This window comes from Ilyonectria robusta (assembly GCF_021365365.1).
Source record: "Ilyonectria robusta strain PMI_751 chromosome Unknown BGZ61scaffold_1, whole genome shotgun sequence".
In the NCBI taxonomy this organism is placed as follows: Eukaryota; Fungi; Ascomycota; class Sordariomycetes; order Hypocreales; family Nectriaceae; genus Ilyonectria; species Ilyonectria robusta.
Window position 1 is genome coordinate 1836654 of NW_025764435.1, and position 20876 is coordinate 1857529.

The following is a 20876-nucleotide window of genomic DNA, read 5'->3' on the forward strand; positions in this document are numbered from 1 at the left end:
CAGTGCCTCCCGACCCCCGACACCGCCTGCCGTGGATATCCTGCCCGCTGTTGTCCCTCCTCGAGCTCCCGAGCAGGACTCCCGTCCCTGCAAGCCGCTGGGCCAGTCGCCAAGTGCGGTGGTAAACAGGGCGTTGGCGTGAAAGCAAGGCAGCTGGAAGCAGGCAGCTGGAAAGAGGACTTTGGGCCCCGTCCCCCACCCTAACTTCCCCCAACCACCACCACCACACACACTGTTGCCCTGAGCTGAGTCGCATGGCACCTGGATTACGCGGGAAGCTTGGTCTTGTGAAGCTCCAGTAGTTCTGGGCCCGGCGATGTGAGGACGGAGGCTCTTGGCCACCAACATCCAATACGCCCAGTACATCCAGTACATCCAGCACCAATCACGTCTCAAGGCGCCGGCCGTCCCCTTGACGACATCGCGGTGGACCCGGGCATTCGCCATCCATGATCCGTCATCGAAGCCGGCCAGCCCCAGACGTTCCCAGAGACTTTACCACATGCAACGAGCTCCTCCCTCCTCCCCTTGCGGCCTGACTCGCCTCCGCCGTGATTGGATCCCATCCGCCGGCCTTGGGTCGCGCGCAGTCGCCCCGTCGCTCAGTCCCTGCGTCGCTCGCCCCCGACCCCGCCATCAGCGCTGTTCGGTCGTCCGCCCACGCAGCGCTCCAGGGCCATAAGTCTCTTCTCCTCTCGGTCAGACAAGCCTCGAACAAGCCCACCCCGGCCACATGGCTCGCTCTGCTGTGTTGTTCCGGAGCAAAATTGATCTCGTCATTCCCCTTTTCCACCACCTCTTCCTCCTCCCCGCTTGCGCCTGCGCTCTCTGCGCTCTCCGCCCTCCATTTTGCTTCCGCTTTCTGCCTTCGACATCCGCTCTCGGCACCGTCTCCGCGCTCCATTGTTGCAGGCCGGCCCTCCGCTACCTCACAACCCACGCCCGCGCCCACACCACACCACCGCCCTCGAGACCACAACAGACCTTTCCCCATTCCGTGTTTTTCTCGTCATAGTCACCTCTTCAAAGCCCACTCTCCCTCTCGGTCCCTCACGGCCATTACCCTGTTCCCCCTCTAGTTGACGCGCTTGGCAATCGTCATGAACTAGTGTTCCCACTTCGCTCTTCCCCGCGCCGCATCTTCGGGGCAAAAGCATTTATTCACTCACTCGAAATCTCTTACAAAAATGCATGGGGTCATTAACCAAACCAACAGGTCCGCAGCCGCTGATGAGGATGTCGATCATATTGGTTTCGAAACGCCTCGATCTGGCGTAGCCACCCCCCAACCAGACCTCCAGGACAAACGCTTGCCCGGCATCATGAGCTACTTTGGCCAGGTTCGTCAAAATCCTCCCACAGCCAACATTTCCTCTCAAGTGCCCGGCCACCCCGAGAGTGCTATGCCTCCGGACAAGGCCCGTGGCGAATCCACCCCACCCACCGACCTGCAGTCGCAGGCGCACACCGAGAACTCTCCCCAAGACTGTCTTTCTTTGACTTCAGACCTTTTGCTCTTGCACCGCGAGCATATCGGTCTCGAGCCAGGCGCAGAGCAGATGGAGCAGACTATCCCTGACCCTTACCCAACTCCACCAATTTCCCAGCCATCTTCCTCTGGGTGCTCCCTATCCAAAGTCATGATCTCTGCAGGCGCAGACAGCAACGTTGCTGCACCTGCAAAGTCTCTCACATTGCCGTCACGACCCAAGACGTCTGGCACGTCTCTCTTCACTACTACACATTTCCAACCTGATGACTCATCACCTCCTGAATCGGACCCTTCCACATGCACAACCCTCCCCGAAGTCTCCAATCCTTCATCGCCCCATGAAGCCCCTTCTGAATCGAGTGTTCCCACTCGTCCCACCCCTGGCAAGTGGTACTCTCTTGATGGACTCAAGGAGCTAACTCGTGCTATGACGTTCAAGAGCGGCCCCCCGACTCCAACTCGAGCGCTGTCCGCTGCTCGACCTTCAGGGTCAGATGGGAGGATCAATTCGGCGAGAACCAGCAATGATGGTGCTGAAGTTAGCGGAACCCAGACTCCAAGATCCACGGGCGGTGCCCAGGCGCCGGCCCCCAAGGGTAAAATGACCATCAAGATTACGGAAGCTCGGGGTCTGCGGAAGAGTCGAGACCCTTACGTCGTTGTCGTGTTCCAGCGAAGTGAGCTCATTTCGAGTGGCCCCCGGAACGTCGAAGGTGGACACAGTCTCAGTGTTGCCACTCCGGGAAAGGGAGGCATCGCCATTCAGCGACAAGGAAGCGACTCTGGCCGCCCCATGGCTATCCCAATGCGCAGCCGTCAAAGCAGCAACACCAGCGTGACTGATTACAACACATTCCGAAACCGCTCCCCACGCGAGTCCTTTACGAGCCCCAAATGGGATGCCGAAGCGGCCTTGTAAGTCTCTAGCATTGGATGTCAGTTGAGTATCCTCCACTAACGAAAGTAAGCGATGTTGTTGATTCAAACATGCTTGTCGATATCTCCGTCTACGATCATGCCACCACTGGCGATGAGTTCTTAGGACACGTTGACTTCAAAGCTGTCGCAGACCCTAACAATCCCGTCAAGGGATGGTTCCAGCTAGAGGGCCATGCCGATACCATGGCCGAAAACGCTCCGACGGGTGAGATATACGTTGAAGCCCTCTACCAGAGATCGGAACGGAAGCACTTTGGCCCAACCGATTTCGACATTCTCAAGCTTATCGGTAAGGGGACATTCGGTCAGGTCTATCAGGTGCGGAAGAAGGATACTCAGCGCATCTACGCCATGAAGGTTCTTCAGAAGAAGGTCATTGTGCAGAAGAAGGAGGTGGCGCACACTGTGGGCGAGCGAAACATCCTTGTCCGAACAGCCATGTCCGACTCGCCTTTCATTGTTGGCCTCAAGTTCTCTTTCCAGACACCTTCAGAGCTGTATCTGGTCACCGACTACATGTCCGGAGGAGAGCTCTTTTGGCATCTGCAAAAGGAGGGACGGTTCGATGAGAAACGCGCCAAGTTCTACATTGCCGAGTTGATCTTGGCCATCCAGCACCTGCACCACAGCGACATTGTTTATCGAGACCTAAAGCCGGAAAACATTCTCCTAGATGCCAACGGTCACATCGCGCTGTGCGACTTCGGTCTCTCCAAGGCCAACCTCACCAAGAACGACACAACAAACACGTTTTGCGGAACAACTGAGTACCTAGCACCCGAGGTTCTCCTTGATGAGTCAGGCTACACCAAGATGGTCGACTTCTGGTCTCTTGGTGTCTTGGTTTTCGAGATGTGCTGTGGCTGGAGTCCATTTTACGCCGAGGACACGCAGCAAATGTACAAGAACATTGCGTTCGGCAAAGTCAGGTTCCCCAGGGACACCCTCTCCCAAGAAGGTCGCAACTTTGTCAAGGGATTGCTTAACAGAAATCCCAAGCACAGACTGGGAGCCACGGATGACGCTGAGGAACTGAAGCGTCACGCCTTTTTCGCCGACATCGACTGGACTCTTCTCTCCAAGAAGCTCATCACACCCCCATTTAAGCCTAAGTTGAAGTCCGAGACCGACGTGTCGTACTTTGATCCCGAATTTACAACCGCTTTGGATCAGAATGGCTCCCTCAATGAGCGCGCCGCCGCGTTGGCCCGAGGCTATGCGGCATCTACACCCCTCTCTCCATCCGTCCAAGCAAACTTCCAGGGCTTCACTTTTGTGGATGAGAGTGCTCTTGACGATCACTTCCGTGACCGTCATAGAATAATGGACGACGAGGACATGGACGACGCGCACCACGACGATAACGACGACTGGGACAATTTGGACGACATTGACCTGAGAAAGGCAAACCGGATGAGCGGCATCGTGAGATCGTCAACGCACGATGAGCAAATGGTGGGAGGCTCTCACTTTGACGTGTAACTCTAACGCGATTTTATCATTCTCCAAATGCGTGGCGTTTTGACGATCGTTGGGTTCATCCGTGTCCTAAAAGTAATTCGCAAAACAAAACAAAAAAACCTTGCCCTGTGGGCATGGATACTTAATCATGGCATTATTGCATAGGGGTCGGCTGGTATTGCATTGCATCGGTCATCTTGCTGAAACAGGATCATGGCGTTATGGTTGTGAAGGGAGTATTTGGGATCGGTCCAGTGCCAGTCCCCAGTCCTGTTCCCCGAAATTTTGATGGGCCATGTGCAAATTTTCAGAATGCCAGAAGCAACGGGGTCGAGTTCCCACAGTAGGGGACTCTCATATTTCGTGTTATTAACAATTGCTTGCAATGGCGGCCTTTGTGCTTAGAACTCACTCACTGCGAGTCTTCGTGTTGCAAGTCTTATCATATCGATGCCGTCAATACCCAGAGTCCGCAAGCGACCGAACTGGCTTTGTGACAAGAGACAATTGGTGAAATGGGTGCCTCGCAGTATTCTCAGTGGTGGAAAGGAAGTATTCTACCTCATGCAGTCTGTTGTTGTAGAAGTGGTAGATATTCAGCAAGAAGCACAATCCAGATTGACCCACTGGTTGGAGGTCGGATAAGAGATAATAGTTAATATGATGTTGAGGACGCAATTGCACTACCTCTTTCAGAATGATTAAGGATTGATCAAAGTGAGATTGCGCACTTAGACATGTCAGGGTGTTTTATGCCTCACGAGAAGTTGGTTCAAGCGAGGCAGCATACATTACGATCAAAGTTGCTTGCTTCATTTGGCTTTCGCATTCAATGAGTTCCTACAGGCAACCGAAGGCTGTTTTTAGGAAAATGTACACAGGATTATCATCCCCAATCCGCTGCTGTAACCCCTTTCACTTCAATTCCTCCCGTTGGGCGATGCCACCTCCCTCTTTTCATGGTCCCCCTCAATTAACATCTGAAGACCGCGAGGGGCCGCAGCCGGTCGACCGGGCGTCTATTCCGGACCGTGAAACCCCCGCTTAGTGGTGAGGCTCGTCATCCTCCTCAGCCTCGAGCCAGTCAGGGGCCTCGGTGGCACCGGTGGCGGACTGGGCGGCAACGTCCTGGCCCTCAATCTCGACGGCCATAGTCTCGTAGGCGGCGAGGTTGCTGGCGAGGTCGGTCTCCTCGGGGGAAACGGGGGTCTTGGGCTCGTTGAAGGTCTGGACCTGGCCAACGGAGTCCGAGGCCTTGACGGCGGGGGTCTGGTAGGCGTTGAGCTCCTTGAGGTACAGCTCCTGGACGAAGTCGGCTGGGGAAAAGGATGAGGCGTTAGCATTTATACGGCATTGGCTTCATGGGCACGTCGTAGCGGCGCATTGGAACAACGGGGTCGCGTCTAGGGACGATGGAAACGGTGTTTTGGGGACAGATGGCGGTGGTTTGGCGACGTCGGAGCTCGGGTGGAGCGCAGCTTCGGCTATTGGAATTCTCGCCCGACCGACGACGCGCGAGGCCGACGGCATCGAAGGGAGATGCGAATGGGACGGCGGAGGCATCGAGGCAGCAAAATCTTACCTCGTCGGGAGATGGTAGGCGCAATGAAGCCCCTCACCTGGACGGCAGGGCCTCTGGCGACTCGGGAAACGGCCGCAACGGCGGAGCGAGAGCGCTATAAAGCGGAAAACGTCAGCAACCACGAGGTTCCTTCTCCGGGCGGCGGGCCCCTAGGTGAGCCCCGAGGTAGAGCTGGAGATGGACAGATTGCTTACCGTGGCCCGGGACAGTTGGCTGAGCATTTTGAAATGGCTGGGGTGGCTCAATTGGGTACTCCGGATACGGGGATTGGGGGGTTGACTGAGGGTTTTGGGGAAAAATCGTGAGGTCCCGTCGCCCCGGCTGTCCTGGTCGAGTTGCTGCCTCAGGCCAACAGTTGACAGTTGGAGTGGGTGGTGCTCCGGAGCAAAACGGCTGCGAGTTGGTCAGATGCTCCACGTGACCCGCGCGAGCTCTGGTTGGCTACGAGTGAGTTCCCTACCCCGTAGTAAGTTGTTATCAATCTTCAGAAGCTCACACTTCATGAATCACCATGATGCCGTTCATCCCGGCTGCTGCGTCCACTTCCTGCAGTCACTTTGATTTGACCCTTATCTCCACCTTTGCCAATTTTTACACCTATCTCATCTCCATTCCATTCCCACGCTCAGATCGGAGCATTTCAGCAAGCATGAGCGTTGTCAGTATGTCCAGCGACATCATAGCAAGCGCAACAGCAAATGACCTCACCATGCGACGCCTCTCTCACGCCCACTCGTGTTCGTTCCGTCCAAGCATATTGAGTTCAAGCGATTTGCATTGCGCTATAGTGAATTGGTTCGTTATGTATAATCGAGAAATAATCTCGCCCACAAAATAAGTTACAGAAAATCCTCGGCAATACTCCGTCAAAAGCTCTCTACCAGTAACATCCGTGATCCTCCCTTTCCGTTTCCGAATGTGGTATCCCAACCACAAGTATCTGGATGGCTCAGAGTTGAGCAACTGCAATTATTTACACATCAATCTCTTTTTTTTCTTCCAAATTCCATGCACCAACACTTATTGGTATCGGGCCTGAGACCTGTCGGACATATGGTGTTGCTCATCCTGAGTCATCTGAGGGGAGACGATCCGCTTCACGGTGCGCTGCCTCTTTCGCATTCCACCGAGAAGGCTGCCGGCAATGTACAGGATGCCCACAATACCAGCAACCACTGAGTACGCGATGGTAAGGCCTCGGGAGGAGTTGGCAAGCTCCAGACCCAGTCCTCCATTGACAATACCTAGGACTATGAGGATTCGGCCGTACCAGATGTGGGTGTGGCTGATGATTCCTCGTTGCTGGTGCTTGAGGAAGTACTGGTGGTGCGCCCATCCGAGAATGGGTTGCAGGCCGAGCAGGGCGCAAACAATAGTGCCCATCTTGGTGTGGGTGTTTTTCCAGAACTGAAAAGAGAGCGTTAGCAATCGCGGACGTGGGGTATGCGAATACCTGTCCATGGAACACTTACAATAGCATCATCTCGAGCGACAACATAGCCCAGGGCGAAACCCGCCCACATGCCCAGGAAAGCGAGAAACTGCCAACCTGCGTGGAGGAACCACTTTCCGACCAGGGGCATAAACACGGCGCCGATGGGATATGCGATAACAAAGACAATAGCCATGATGATGCCATGGGCATTGGACTTGGTGTCGCTGCTGCTGCTTCCAGTCTCTGTTACTGCGCCATCCGACCCGGACCCAGACCCGGAACCTGATCCTGATCCGGAGTTGGAACCGGAGTTGGAGCCGGAGTTGGAATCGGAGTCGGAATCGCTGTTAGAGCTCGTGAATGGGTTCCCGCTCGAGCTGAAGCTTGCCGAGGCAAAGTTGACGTTGAAGACGTGGTCAGAATCGTGCTCGGTAATGGTCGCTGATTTGCTGGTCGTGTCGAGACTGTCGCCAGACTTCCAGGCGCCAATCCACGAGTTGGAACCGGAGAGGTCAAGCGAAGAACAGTCGCCGCATCGGATGTTGGCAGTCATTTCGCTGCCGCTGACGCCGGACCCCGAGAGCAGCTCGACGGCGCTCCTCTCCTCGTATTGGGGCATGACATGGCCTCTGCCGGCCCTGGTGCTCAAGGTGACATTACCGCTGCCGTCCTGGTAGATGAGGAAGATCTCGGCACCGCTCATTCCCGAGCCGATGCCAACTGCAACCCACTGGTTGCTGGTGGGAGCCTTGATTTGGAAGTATACGTCTCCGGACCCCGAACTTACGGCGGCCTCTGGAACACCCCAACGGTAGCAGACATCGCCGGAGCCGGGACAGAATGAGGAGGTGGTGGCGGAAGCTTCGCGGGCGTCTAAATGTCAAATTGTGTCAGCAACAATAACAACAAATGATTTGGGGAGGTGTTGATGGATGCGCGGTGGGGGACATGATGTCTTACATAACAAGGTGGTGGCGGCGGCTGCAGCCAGCGTGCCAATGTGCGACTTCATGGTTGGTGTGATGGATTTGAATTCAGATGAGGCTGTCGAAGTCCAGCTGTGAAAGTCGGGCTGTGAAAAGTCAAGCTGTAAGATGGAGGGGAGTGGGTTTGAACATGAGGGCGTCAACGAGGGGCACGGCCAGGACCATATATGGACAGGTTGGGTGGCAGCCGTGACACAGCCAGGGGGTTCGATGGAAGAAGCATTCTAGCAGCAAGCCACGCTCGGAAGGTGCTCGAGCCCGAGACTAGCTCGAGGAGGACGAGATGGGGGATGATCCTGATTCGAAGGGAGCGCCAAGCATGAGCAAAGAGGCTCACACCCCTTGTTTGCCTTGGTTTCCCTTGTCGTCAGCGTCACGCTCCGCCCTTTGATGATGCTCGTCGCTTGGGAAGGGGAAAATAGGGTTTCAGCGTCTGGGCACGCCTGGGCACGCCTCACACTGCCACATGTTTGTCTCTTTGTGACCTTGTTGGGAAACTTGGTGTTTCTAAAACCGTCCGCTGCACCGGCGCGAGGCCTAGGCCCAGCACGAGCGTTGAAGGATTGGCTTGAGGTTTCGTTGGTGCTCGCTGCTCGGATACCAGTGCCGCGTGCCCGCTGTGGCCCGGAGACGCCAGCAGCGCCAGCAGCACGGAGAGTCGCGGTGCCGCTGGCTCACTTCATCCGCTAATAAGTGAGATCGCTGGGACGCTTGGCGGGTGACGAGGCTGGGACGCTGAGACGCTGACCACAGGCATGTTCAGGATTACAGTACAGCATGTACCCTTTCTCATGCAGGCCAGGTAAGGTACCTACAGGTGTGTGTGTGTGTGTGCATGCAGTGCGCTCACAGCCCAGTACGTAACTTACTCCGTGCATTTCTACGATTACCTACCTACTTGCGGCCGCGTCGTCCACGTCTGTCTGCTTGCACCAGCATCAATAACTGACTGTGCTGCACGTCCGTTGCTCCGACCAACCGAAACCGCGGACTGACAAATGCAGTGGGCGAAGCACTGCAACACAATGGCGGGCGGCCGACCCAGGTTGGGAATCCACACCAGCTCCCAGCACCGCCGCACTCTAAATGATAAGCTTCTGAGTTCTCAGGGCCAGGAGGGTTAGGAAATGCTCGGAAAGGTCAGTCTTGGCCGCCGGGATTCGCTGTGTGCGCAGCGAACTCAGATAGGATTGCTGTCATTGATTAACACGGTTTAACCCAGTTGAAGTCGACATGGCTCTTGTGGGGGGCGTTGATACCTTCTCTTTGTCGTCGGCTGCGGGCACTCAATCTTCCCGATACGGCGCAACCCCAGCTCCATCCCGCCCCCATCCCGCTCCATCCCCGCTGCATCTCCCACCCGCATCCCACCGCAAGGCAACGAAGCGAGCATTACTTACTAACTCAAGATCGAAGGTCCGTGATTCCCTGGCCTGCTCCGCCTGGAACTTAGAAGCGAAAATTAAAACAGAAGAATAGACTTTCTGCCGCGCTTCCGAACCACAGCCAACTACGAAGTGTCGAATTATCGCTGCCGTGGCCCTGTCGCGAGGTCCACCTGTCACTCTGTCACTGTCGCAAAAAGACCTGCCAAGAACAAACTGCCCCGGACCGTCGGACGGCACTTTGTTACAGGAGAGGCCTCCTGGGCGATTCCCCCCGCGATGGCACCCAATGACGCCGCGGTAATTTGCAACCTAACCGCCCGAGGTCCGGACCAACACCACCACCGCCACCGAGTTTGGGTGAAAATCTACAACTGCAGCTCGGGGAGTATACGTCAGCATTCCCAGTCTTTCAATCAAGCCGGCATGGGATGGACCTCAGGCCGGCCAACGAAACTGTATTCCTTCGTATCTACGGATATCCCGTCGTCAGTGCCATGTCAACCCACAGCCTGACGGCAGCAAAAAGCTTGGCCTTTCATGCTTAAACGTGGGTGAATAGCCCATCGCTGCGCAACCATTGGCGTGCCAAGCTCGAACATGTTCCACGAGGCGTCGGTTGGAACGCGCGGGATCCAACATCTCAACAGAGTACGCGTAACCCTCTGATGCCGTCACCTCGTGGCTCAACCTCTGCTGCGCGTTTGTCTGGTCCGCGTACGGGCTATCATGTATCGTGTGCATGTTGCTGTACGCCTCCTGCACCGGTACATGGTGCGGCGCCTGTGCCTATCGGTACGACGCACGCTCGAGCAGAGGACTTCCATCTCAGCCCTTTCTCCTAGCGCCCCCAGACCCAGCGCGAGGGCTCCCCATCCGGCAATTACAGGGCCCGGCAGTGGATGGCGTCCTGCGCTAGGCCAGCCGAGCCCCAGGTCAACAACCCATGATGATACCACCGCGCCATGGATTGACCCAGGCTAGCAGCTCTCCACCGAGTCACCAAGTCCACTCACGGCGCAGTCAATTCACACGCTTCAGAAGCCTTATTAACCGGCTCCGCAACTGGCCCTGCATGCGCTGCCAAGACTGTCCCAGCGCCTCGTTCTCCGGCCATTTGCCTTCAACCCGTCACTCATGCAGTTTGCCTTTCTTGGCCCTCTGCCCGTCTGCATAATCCGCGCCTGCAGACGAGATCTGACCGCCAATCTTGCCAATATTCGCAATCCCAAAACGCCAGCTCAGCCCCGGCCGCTGACGTTGCCCTCGTCCCGGTGGCGCTCCTCCACCACTTGAAACAGAGGTGACGCGGTCTTCACTGCCGGCAATTGGGTTTGCCTCGGGGATCAAGATACGTGAATGAGGTTTTTTATCTTTCTCGGGAACCGATCTATCGTGTATTGCTTTCTTTGTCCCCGTTCGTCCCGTTCGTCCGCTTCGTCTATCTCGCCCAAGAATCAAGACCTGTCGGTGTCGTCACCGTCCAATACCAGCAGGGCTCCCGATAGAAACAAGAAACAGGAAACAAGAAACTAGACCACGTACGCCTCTAATGTCCGATAAACCCAAAGTCTCAGTCTCGCAATCTCTCTGCATATTTACTTTTCCACTCCTTTGCATCACATTCCCCGAATGCAACCACAACTACCCAACCGTCATCTCACCGAGGCCCAAGCGTATGTCAGATCTGCGCCGCGAAAGCAAAGCCCTCATTCTCCAAGAGGCTCGATGACGCAACGAAACTGAATCCGCCAAAGAGGTCATCCTTAGGGACGCTCCGCGACCAGATATCACTGCTCGTCTGAACGGGGCTGAGCGAAAGCTCAGTGAATTCGGGCGCGAAGTTCTCGGCCAACTCTGGGTCAGTGATCATCGGCTGGATCGGCGGCTCCAGCTCTCGTGCTGCGAGCTTCTTCCAGTCGATCTTGCGGAAGAAACGGTGTTTCTTCATCGTCTGCAGGTCCTTTGGCATGACCGCACCGAGTCGCTTATTGGGGTCCTTGCGCAGGAGCCTCGTGAGCAAGTCTTTAGCGTCAGGGCTCAGGAAGTATGGGAGCACCAGCTTCTGCTTGACAATGTTGTCCTGGATCTTGGCGTGGTTCTGGCCACGGAAAGGTGGGTTTCCAGTCATCAAGTCATATCCAAGAGCGCCAAAGGACCACCAATCGACCGCTTTGCCGTACTTCTTTCCAAGCACCACCTCCGGTGCCATGTATTCCACCGTGCCAAGCATCGAGTTGCAGCTCTCCGACTGATCTACGGCGACCTTGGAAAGCCCGAAATCCGTCAAAAGCAGGTGACCTTCGGAATCCAAAAGGCAGTTCTCGGGCTTGAGGTCGCGATAGACGACTCCCAAATCATTATGAAGGTGCGAAATGGCGAGGAGCATTTCGGCCATGTAAAAAGCCGCCACCGTCTCTGTGAACATCTTTTCCGTGTTCAGATGAGTGAACAACTCTCCACCCTGTCCATATTCAAGAATCAGGTAGAGCTTCTCGCGATCTTGGAAAGCGTAGAAGAGCTTGACCACAAAGGGGTGCCTGTTGACCGATTCGAGGATCTGTCGCTCAGTCTTGGTCTGCTCGACGAGTTTCTTATGGACCACCAGAGACGCCTTCTTAAATTGTTTCTGCGCATAGAGCCGCCCAGTAGAGCGTTGCTTCACCAGAAGCACCGTTCCGTATGTACCCTTGCCAAGACATCTGAGGTGGTCAAAGTCCTCCGACGTCATCTTGCGTCTCGGGTTCAGACCGCCCTCAAGCGGTTCCATGTAACCAGTGCGCTCGCGAACACTCTCACTAACAAAGTCGTTTTCCAGATTGACCTCATAACTCATGGAGCCGTTCTCCGAGCCATCACTGCCAGTGTCGCTACGAACATCGTCGCGGCTCTGCGAGCGACTAATGAGCTTTCGACGCACATCCAGACCCAAGCCTTGGTGGCTCCCGGAGCGACTCATAGAATGACATGGCGATGAAGACCCATCCAGACTCAAAGGGTCCATCTGCAGACGCAGCTTAGCGATACCCGACACGGCGGGAGAGCCGCTGGGGCGAAGAATCGGGCTGCAGTTGGCGCTGACAACATCGTCGATAAGCTTACGTCCGCTGCGAGCGGGCATGCGTGGAGTATCTCCAAGGCCATGGTCGGAGTCCTCATCCCCGGAGGCGACGGGGGTTGCCTGAAATCCGCGGACGGTGGTAACCGCGGTGGGGGCTCGGCTTAACATGGTCGCGTCGGGAGGCGAAAGAGGAAGAGTAGAATGGGTGGCTCGATCAACCCAAAACAACTACAACGCTCAACAGTCAAACACTTGGTACGGTTCAAGTGCAACAGGCTGAGGTCGAGTCGTTCAGGGGGAGCCTCGTCGTCTCTCCGGATCAGCGCGGGGCTCGGATTCGAAGTGTCGCAGGATTTGGTGGTAACTCGAAATACGCATCTGATAGCGGAAGAAAGAGGTTCGAACGTTGGCGGGTTTTGCTATATGCATTTGTGGGCGGTATAGGGAGAGGGAGGGTTGTAGGGAGAGAAGTTCACCAAGAGGTGTGAGGAAGAAGGAGGAGGAAAGGGCGAAACAAAGGATGCAGGCGACCAAGACATTTTAGAAAATTTGGTGGCCCTTGAAAGCCGGCCAGTAGGAGCGCCAGCGCACCCAGGCCGACTTTTGGGCGGCCTTGACTGGCTGCGGCGCCCTGCACCACGCTGTAACAAGCGTAATTCCCCCGCTGGCACTCCCTCGAGGCCCCCCTGAACAGACTTCGCCCTACCCGGCTCAGCACGCGAGGCAGGGTTTTTTTTTTTTAGCCAGCAGCCCAGTGACCAGCCGCTCGGGAGCGGACGGCTATTAGTGCCCTGTCGTCTAGCGATCCTGCACGTAAAACCCCCCCCGGAGCCGTGTACATGCCCGACATTTGGCGGAAATACTACCTGCCTTCCATAGGTACTTTCCGGCTTCCCTTACGAGCTGGGACACGAAGCACGGGCGGCCAAATAATGCCAAATAATGCCTAATATTGCCTCTTAGGTCGCAATATGGGCCGGGCGGCGCCCAATGCTTAAATTGCCCTTCGCTCCGCCCGCGCATAATGCGCGCGCAGTGGACAGACTCTCTTCTGCTCCAGTGAGGCCGGCCTTGGGCCGTCGCGGTGCTGGCGAGGTGGCCACGCACAGCGACGGAGCCGAAAGTCTGGAGACCTGACATCACCAATAACCTGACTTGCAGGGAGCATGCGGCGATCAGGGCGGACAGCGACGGCTGGATTCCGATTTAGCGGCCAAGTCCGCCAGAGTCCACTAAAAAGTTAGGACGACCCAGTACCCCAGCATCCTTTCTGGCACCCAGGTGCAACCCCAGGCAGCCAGTGTCCTGGTCCACCACCTGTCGGCGAAACTAACTACCGTCACCGAGAAAATTCACGACCCTGCAAGCATCCGTCGATAGCTTCGCGAGGCTACAATCCACCAAGCAGCTTCCACCATCCCCGATACCTCGACCTCGCGGCAGTGAACAGCCCCCGGCCCTTGGAACGCGAACTTATTCACTCGATCCATTCCCTCTTTCCATTGGAATCCATTCACCAAGCTCTCCGCCACCAGGTCCTGCGACTCGTCCATCCGCCACCATGATTCACCCATCACGGCAGGCGTACGTGGAGGAGGCCGACACGAACCAAGGAATCGCCCTGGAAGATGTCCCCGATGACCACGATTATGATATCCACATGGGCGGCTCCGGAGTTGCCCCCGAGAAAGCCTCCGCCATCCTCAACCAGTTCAATCGCAAGAGGCTCGCCGCGACCATAGCTGTGCCAACCGACGATGGCCGAGTCCGCGCCAAGCTCAGAGAGATGGGGGAACCCATTACCCTCTTCGGGGAGGGGCCTGTGGATCGTCGTGATCGTTTGCGCGAGCTTCTGACAATCCAGGCGGAGATGTCAGGGCTGGAGAACGGTGACATCACCATGGAGGACGCGCCGGAGGATGAGGCAGAGGAGGAGCAAGAGGAGGAGTTCTACTCACGAGGCGGCCCCGAGCTGTTGCAGGCTCGCATCAAGCTCTCCGAGTATTCGCTACCCCGAGCGAAGCGGAGAACCACGTTCCAAAAGGCCGAGTCCACGATTCCTCTACGCACACACGTCAAGTTCCGAAAACATATCAAGGAGAGGTTACAAGCCTTCGAGCTTCAAGGCAGTCAGATTGTCGGCGAAAGGAACCTTAGCATCACCAGGGTATCCCCCAACGGAGAGCTGGTAGCTGTGGGCAACTGGGGTGGACAAGTCAAGCTGGTTGAGATACCCAGCTTAACTGAGAAGAAGACCTTCCGTGGCCACACCAACAAAATCAGCGGTATATCGTGGTTCCCTGGTGCCACCATCCCCGAACAGGGTGTCTCTCCAGACTCGGTCAACCTGGCTTCGGGTGGCGCTGATAGCCTCATCAACCTTTGGTCATTAAACCAAGACACGCCTTTGTCAACGCTGCAAGGCCACTCCCAGCGTGTCTGCCGCACCGAGTTCCATCCTTCTGGACGCTATCTCGCGTCTGCGTCTGAGGACACCTCATGGCGCCTCTGGGATGTGGAGACGACGGCAGAGGTGCTCCTGCAGGAGGGACACTCCCGAGGTGTCTACGCCATCAGCTTCAACACTGACGGATCCTTGCTGGCTAGTGCAGGTCTTGACAGCATCGGCAGAATTTGGGATCTGAGGTCCGGACGCACGGTGATGATCTTGGATGGGCATCTGGACGGTCACATTAAGCCGATTCACGCTCTTGACTGGAGCTCTGACGGACACCGAGTTCTGACTGGGTCTGCGGACGGTTGGATCAAGTGTTGGGATGTACGAAAAGTGCAGAGGACTGGTGGTATTGGTGCGCACACCAGCTTGGTTTCGGACATGCGTTGGTTCAAGGGCATGGACGACCCGGTTGATGGCATTCCTCCGGGCGTGGATGAGAAGGGAGCTCAACTGCCCAAGAAGTCGGGCACCTTTTTCGTGTCGAGTGGATTCGACAAGAACGTCAAGATCTTCTCAGCAGACGACTGGTCATTGGTCCAGACACTAAGCGGCCACACGGGGCCGGTTGCCAGCGTCGACTACAGTAGGGACGGCAAGTGGATTGTCAGCGGAGGACATGATCGCACGGTGAAGCTCTGGGGCCGCAACGACGGCGAAGGTATCTGAGGAGCAGGGATAGATCTTTTGCGAAACTAATGTGCATTACTTTGAGATACCCCGGACCGCACGGCTTCTTCGGCAAGACATCATCAGGTAGCTTTGGCGGTGAATTGGATCGAGGGGGAGCATCAATAATCAACCAACATTCTTTTGTTCAGGTGCATAAATGGCAAACAATACAAGGCAATAGGCGTTCGTTGGGCGCCCCCAACCCACCCACCCACTTTCCGGTGGCTGAGGTGTGTCATGTGATACCCCCCGTGCGATTAGATAACGACTTTACTGGGCCCCTGGTGCCAACCTCGCCGCCGACTTAAACAAGAGCCTTCCCAGATTTCCATCACCTTCACATCAGCCAACTCTCGACGGGTGCTTCCCCATGAACCGGTGCCGCTTCTCTCTTCTCACCATCGCCAACCCGACATAGCGCTACCGGCCATGGCGAGCATCGACCGATACCGCCCTCCCAGAGAAGGCTATCAGCCTCCCCCCGTCGCTGGATCCGCGCGACCAGATCGCGAATCCCGCTCTCGATCTCCTCGACGCCGCGACGCCGTGCCCCCCGCCGTCCCGACTCCTCCGCAACACTCGACGCGCACGTCTCCTCCGCGGCCGCAGGCCCGCCCCAGCCAGCCCTCTCCCTCGCGGTCTGGCGCGCAAACGCCCTCGCCAGGTCCGAATCAATGGTCCTTCACCTCGGACGAGGTGCGCAGCACCCCGGCTATTGCTGAGGGACTCGCCCCGGCCGAGGAGAGAATGCGCAGGGCCAAGGGTGTCAACTTCATCTACCAGACTGGCATCATGCTGGACCTACCCCAGATCACGCTCTGGGTCGCGGGTGTCTTCTTTCACAGATTCTACATGCGCTCCAGTATGGTACAAGAAAAGGGTGGCATTCATCACTATGTGAGTCTTAGTATATTCCCATATCCTAGTTCTCAGTCTCAACTCAGATCGGGATCACCCTTCTCGTTTTACGGGTTCGAGACGCCTCCACTACAACTTGTTGCTGACGTCGCCCTCATTGCAGAACATTGCCGCCACAGCCCTCTTTCTAGCCAACAAAGTGGAAGAAAACTGCCGAAAAACGAAGGACATAATCATTGCGGTCGCCAAGGTCGCACAGAAAAACGCAAAACTCATCATTGACGAACAGAGCAAGGAATACTGGCGATGGAGAGACAGCATCTTGACGTACGAGGAGGTCATGCTAGAACAGCTGACATTTGACCTCATGATTGACAACCCCTATCGCCATCTGTTTGAGTTGCTCGGTCAGCTTGATCTCGTTCACAACAAGAATTTACGACACAGCGCATGGGCGTTCTGCAATGACGCCTGTTTAACCTCTATACCCCTTCTCATTGAGGCGAAGGATGTTGCCATTAGCGCAATATTCTTTGCAAGTGCGCATACAAATCAGCAAATTGACGACATCAAGGGCGAACCGTGGTGGAAGCATTTGAGGGGCGACGAGGAGCGATGCGTCATGGCCATCGAGGTGATGCGGCAGTTTTACACGGAGAATCCGCTCAGAAAACAGAACCCGTCGCTGCCCTCACCGGCTTTTCATCTCGAGAACACCCGAAGGCGAGGGGATACCCTGCTCAGTCAACCAGACACTCAGTCATCAGCCAACGGGACGCCCATGGAGCTTGATCGTGCCAGTCGCAGCCCAGGTCCAGGCGGCAGAGCGAATGGTACTAGCAAGGACGGCGATGCCCGAGACCACGGCCGAGAAGCAGGCTCTCAAGCGAAATCAGAAGAGAATGACTACGCGCCCAAGTCGCCATTGAAACGAAGGGAACTGGAAGACGGCGAGACAGACGATGGCAGGGCGGCGAAACGAGCACGGCTGTCTGAGGATGAGGGAGAACTCATTGAGAACTAAACCCAGGGACGAAGGCCGATGTACTGGTATGAGATAAGAGGCGTTGGGGACCGAATTTCTTTGTCGATGTGTATGAGGATGGACCGGGATTTCGCATGGCTCTAGCCGGAGAGCCCATCATGGCATAGGGCGGCGCACCCAGGATACGGCGTTTGGATGTCCGGGAAGACGCCCGCAGCGACGCAGTTTTACAGTTGATGATTTGGTAGCTTTGAGATTCAAATTGTTCAAGAGCCCAACGACGCCAAACACAAGAGACGCAATATTAGTCCTTACGAAATGTCACAGAGGTTGATCGAAGTTACATGCCGAGATAATGAGAGGACCAATCAATTAGGAACAAAGAGCAAATGGATGTGTATCGTTTCATTAAGTAAACACTTTCATAAACCAGCCTCGTGCCCCCTTGCCATTCAGGTCACTCGTAAAGCCACGCTCAAGACTTAGCCCTCCGCCCTTCCTGTTCAGCCTGGCTGCGCTCCAACCGCGCGCTTCTGCTTGATCGCTCTCGGGCCCCGGATTTGTCAGGAAGATCTCTACCTCGATGTTTTGCCTTGGAATCCGTTATGCCCTTGGTAACCCATTTGAGAATCACCACTTGAGCCCTGTGGAGTTGAGGTTGACCAGATGTTGGCCCCCAAAGTGCCAGCTGTGACTGGACGCTTCACAGCAGCCTTTGACTCAAATAAAGATCCCTCGCTCGATATTTTGCCTTGAAATCCGTTATGTCGCTGGTAACCCATCCGAGAATCACCACTTGAGCCGAGTGGAGTAGAGGTTGGCCGGGTTTTGACCAACGAAGTACTGGCTGTGACTGGAAGTTTCACAGCAGCTTTTGACTTAGATAGAGATCCCTCACCCGATACCCGACCTTGGAATCCATTATGCCTATGAAACCCCACCTGAGGATCACTGCTTGAGCTTGGTGTCGTAGAGGTTTGGAATCCAGTATGCCTATGGTACCCCGTCTGAGGATTACTGCTTGAGCTTGGTGTACCTCGGAATCCGTTATGCCCTTGAAACCCCATCTGAGAGTTGCTGCTGGAGCCTAGTGGAGTAGAGGTCGGTCGGACGTTGACCAGTGAAGCGTCGATTGTGACCGGAGGCTTCACCGGGGCTTTCGACTCATTCAACGAGAGAGAATCCAGGCTCGGGATTCCCGTCCGCCCCTCTGACCGGCTCTTCACAGCCTGTGTGATTGGGGCTCTTTGGGGACCAGTGCTCCATTTTCCAATGTTGTCTCGCAAAATTGTCGAACCTGAGCTGGGGGATCCTTGGTTGCCAGTGCTGAAATTGGTAATCATGTTTCGCAAAACTGGTGAATCTGAGCTGAGGGATCCTTGGTCGCCATTGCTGAAATTGGCCATCATTTTTTGCAAAACTGGTGAATCTAAGTTGGATCCTATGTTGCCAGTGCCGAAATTAGCTATCATGTTTTGCAAAACTGGTGAATCTAAGCTAGGGGATGCTAGGTTGCCAGTGCCGAAATTGGAAATGGCGTCTCGCAAAACTGGTGGATATGAGCTGAGGGATCCTTGGTTGCCAGTGCTCCATTTAGCAGTATTGCGGAACGAGTTTGTTGGCTGCGAATGTTGAGAATCTTGGGTACCAGTACTTTTAGCAGTGTTCCGGAACGATTTTGCTGGCTGTGAGTGTTGATGATATTGAGTACCAGTGCTTTTAGCAGTGTTGCGGGACGAGTTTGTTGGCTGCGAGTGTTGATAATCTCGGGTACCAGTGCTCTTAGCAGTATTGCGGAATGGGTTTGTTAGCTTTGACTGTTGATGATCTTGAGTACCAGTGCTTTTAGCAGTGTTGCGGGACGAGTTTGTTGGCTGCGAGTTTTGATAATCTTTGGTACCAGTACTCCACTCCGCAGTGTCATGGAACGGACTTGTCGACTGCGACGCTTGAAGTTCCTGTAGTCGAGTGCTATATTCGGTCCATTCGGCGCTGTTCTCGAAGTTTGCCAATTGTGGTTTCGATGGTGTGGCTGTCAAATGTCCGTTCTGAATTGAGGAATTGGGACTGAGGATGGGATTATCAGATTCCCTATCGTTGGGCGTCAGTTCCGCTTCTATTTGGTGGTTGATTTGGCTGTTCTCATATAACGTCACTCACGTTTTTGGCGATGCAGAGCTAGCCCGCGATGATGGTCTTGATAGCTGTAACCAGGGATGCCTACAAGCCTCGGAGGCTGTGAGACGATTTCCAGGGTCGGCTATCATAGACTTATTAATGAAATCACAGCAGTCTGAGCTCGCCCCTATGACTTCGAGGGCCGGCAATGGGAAAGGTTGTCCGCGAAGAACGTAGTTAACAAGGTCATTTGGATCCGGAAAGGCAGGACGTCGAGTGGCCATCCTGAATGTGAGCTCGCCCAATGCCCACATGTCAACGGCGAATGTATAGGAAAATTCGTTGGACTCTGAAGAACCCTGGGAGTAAATTAAGCCTTTAAGCTCCGGGGCCATGTAACCGTCTGTTCCAATAGTGGTCCGAAGAGCTGTATTATCCTCCTCGGAGCGCTTGGAAATGCCGAAGTCACCGATCTTGACCCACCAGTCGGGGCCAGGCTTATGAACAAGGATATTCTATGGAAATGACCAGTTCGTGTTAGTTATGTCGACGCATAAGAGAGCTATTCGTCGTGTTCGGGGGTTCACGCACTAATGGCTTGAGATCCCGGTGAGCGAAGCCGTTGTCATGCATATGCACGAGACCTTCAACAAGCTGCAAGACAATAGTCTTAACCTGGTCCTCGGGTAAGGGCTGGTAGAGGTATCCATTTAAATCGCCATGCTCGAGGTACTCCATAGCTATAAAGACTGTGTGCTCGGACATGTACCAGCCGTGACATTTGACGAAGCAATCAACATACTTAACAGCAGGGCGTTAGCAAACTTCTGTCAGTTGCGATATCTATTTACTGGGATGACACACCTTCTCGTGGGAAAACTTAGTCATGGCCTCCAGTTCTCTCGAGTAGTCCATCAGTGGTTTTATCAGCATCTCCTTGACGGCTCGGAGAGTTCCGGTTGAGGGACCGGAGTCGCACCTCTCCAGCCACACATCGCCATATCCGCCTTTGCCAAGCTTGCGTTCACGGCGCCATACTTCATCAACGCGGGCCCTCTGTCTCCGGCTGGCGTGAGGAGGTGTCACATAGAAGGTGTGTTGGGTCGCGCCGTCGGGGAGAAAGCGAGTGTCTAACTTGGAGTCGCGGACGAGGTCTGGGAGTGAGTGATGCTGGTGCAATCGATGCTGAGGCCGTTGAGCGCCCGAATTTTGGCCTTGTTGTCTCATTGCAGGCAACCCGGGTTCCTTTACTTGAACTGAAGCTAAGACCGACAGATACGTGCTATACTGGTTCCGAAAGGCGGAGACGTCGCATTGGCGATAAGAGCATCGGGGGGATCAACCTATATCATTCTCATAACGAAGGTCAACTACCACAGGCAAGAGGACCAAATTAACAATGAAGATAACGGTTCATGCGCAACGCAAGGGAGGAGGGGTCAAGAGG

At 55.3% G+C, this 20876-nt stretch overlaps 8 protein-coding genes across 8 annotated transcripts; 3 read left to right on the forward strand and 5 right to left on the reverse strand.

Annotated features, from left to right (window-relative positions):
• Positions 1–227: 227 nt before the first annotated feature.
• Positions 228–1197, reverse strand: BGZ61DRAFT_12593 (uncharacterized protein). The gene has a single exon (XM_046237091.1). It carries the CDS (start codon positions 992–994, stop codon positions 458–460), a length of 537 nt encoding a protein of 178 aa, XP_046112081.1. The 5' UTR covers positions 995–1197; the 3' UTR covers positions 228–457.
• Positions 1188–3913, forward strand: BGZ61DRAFT_488710 (kinase-like domain-containing protein; the record flags this gene model as incomplete). Its single annotated transcript, XM_046250134.1, has 2 exons — positions 1188–2407; positions 2461–3913. 2 exons carry the CDS (start codon positions 1188–1190, stop codon positions 3911–3913), a joined length of 2673 nt encoding a protein of 890 aa, XP_046112082.1.
• A 650-nt stretch (positions 3914–4563) lies between these two features.
• Positions 4564–5827, reverse strand: BGZ61DRAFT_438034 (ATP synthase complex subunit H-domain-containing protein). Its single transcript, XM_046244196.1, has 3 exons — positions 5669–5827; positions 5475–5568; positions 4564–5208 (listed from the first exon to the last, which is right to left on the reverse strand). The coding sequence occupies exons 1-3, from the start codon at positions 5693–5695 to the stop codon at positions 4937–4939; spliced, it is 393 nt and encodes a 130-aa protein (XP_046112083.1). The 5' UTR covers positions 5696–5827; the 3' UTR covers positions 4564–4936.
• A 667-nt stretch (positions 5828–6494) lies between these two features.
• On the reverse strand, positions 6495–7921 carry BGZ61DRAFT_488711 (uncharacterized protein; the record flags this gene model as incomplete). The annotated part of the gene is made up of 3 exons (XM_046250135.1): positions 6495–6881; positions 6947–7782; positions 7870–7921. 3 exons carry the CDS (start codon positions 7919–7921, stop codon positions 6495–6497), a joined length of 1275 nt encoding a protein of 424 aa, XP_046112084.1.
• A 3040-nt stretch (positions 7922–10961) lies between these two features.
• BGZ61DRAFT_525448 (kinase-like domain-containing protein) lies at positions 10962–12509 on the reverse strand (the record flags this gene model as incomplete). The annotated part of the gene is made up of 1 exon (XM_046252763.1): positions 10962–12509. One exon carries the CDS (start codon positions 12507–12509, stop codon positions 10962–10964), a length of 1548 nt encoding a protein of 515 aa, XP_046112085.1.
• A 1127-nt stretch (positions 12510–13636) lies between these two features.
• On the forward strand, positions 13637–15630 carry BGZ61DRAFT_438040 (WD40-repeat-containing domain protein). Its single transcript, XM_046244197.1, has one exon. The coding sequence runs from the start codon at positions 13903–13905 to the stop codon at positions 15463–15465; it is 1563 nt and encodes a 520-aa protein (XP_046112086.1). The 5' UTR covers positions 13637–13902; the 3' UTR covers positions 15466–15630.
• A 267-nt stretch (positions 15631–15897) lies between these two features.
• BGZ61DRAFT_339225 (cyclin-like protein) lies at positions 15898–17350 on the forward strand (the record flags this gene model as incomplete). Its single annotated transcript, XM_046239209.1, has 2 exons — positions 15898–16365; positions 16490–17350. 2 exons carry the CDS (start codon positions 15898–15900, stop codon positions 17348–17350), a joined length of 1329 nt encoding a protein of 442 aa, XP_046112087.1.
• A 2117-nt stretch (positions 17351–19467) lies between these two features.
• Positions 19468–20656, reverse strand: BGZ61DRAFT_488715 (kinase-like domain-containing protein; the record flags this gene model as incomplete). The annotated part of the gene is made up of 3 exons (XM_046250136.1): positions 19468–19944; positions 20021–20230; positions 20294–20656. 3 exons carry the CDS (start codon positions 20654–20656, stop codon positions 19468–19470), a joined length of 1050 nt encoding a protein of 349 aa, XP_046112088.1.
• Between the last annotated feature and the right edge of the window lie 220 nt (positions 20657–20876).

Coding starts and splice junctions, on each gene's coding strand:
- BGZ61DRAFT_438034 (XM_046244196.1), bottom strand. CDS start 5,695: ATGCTCAGCCAACTGTCCCGGGCCACG. Junction 5,569..5,668: donor GCCAACTGTCCCGGGCCACG/GTAAGCAATCTG, acceptor TCCGCTTTATAG/CGCTCTCGCTCCGCCGTTGC. Junction 5,209..5,474: donor GCCTACCATCTCCCGACGAG/GTAAGATTTTGC, acceptor CCTTTTCCCCAG/CCGACTTCGTCCAGGAGCTG.
- BGZ61DRAFT_12593 (XM_046237091.1), bottom strand. CDS start 994: ATGGGGAAAGGTCTGTTGTGGTCTCGAGGGCGGTGGTGTGGTGTGGGC.
- BGZ61DRAFT_438040 (XM_046244197.1), top strand. CDS start 13,903: ATGATTCACCCATCACGGCAGGCGTACGTGGAGGAGGCCGACACGAAC.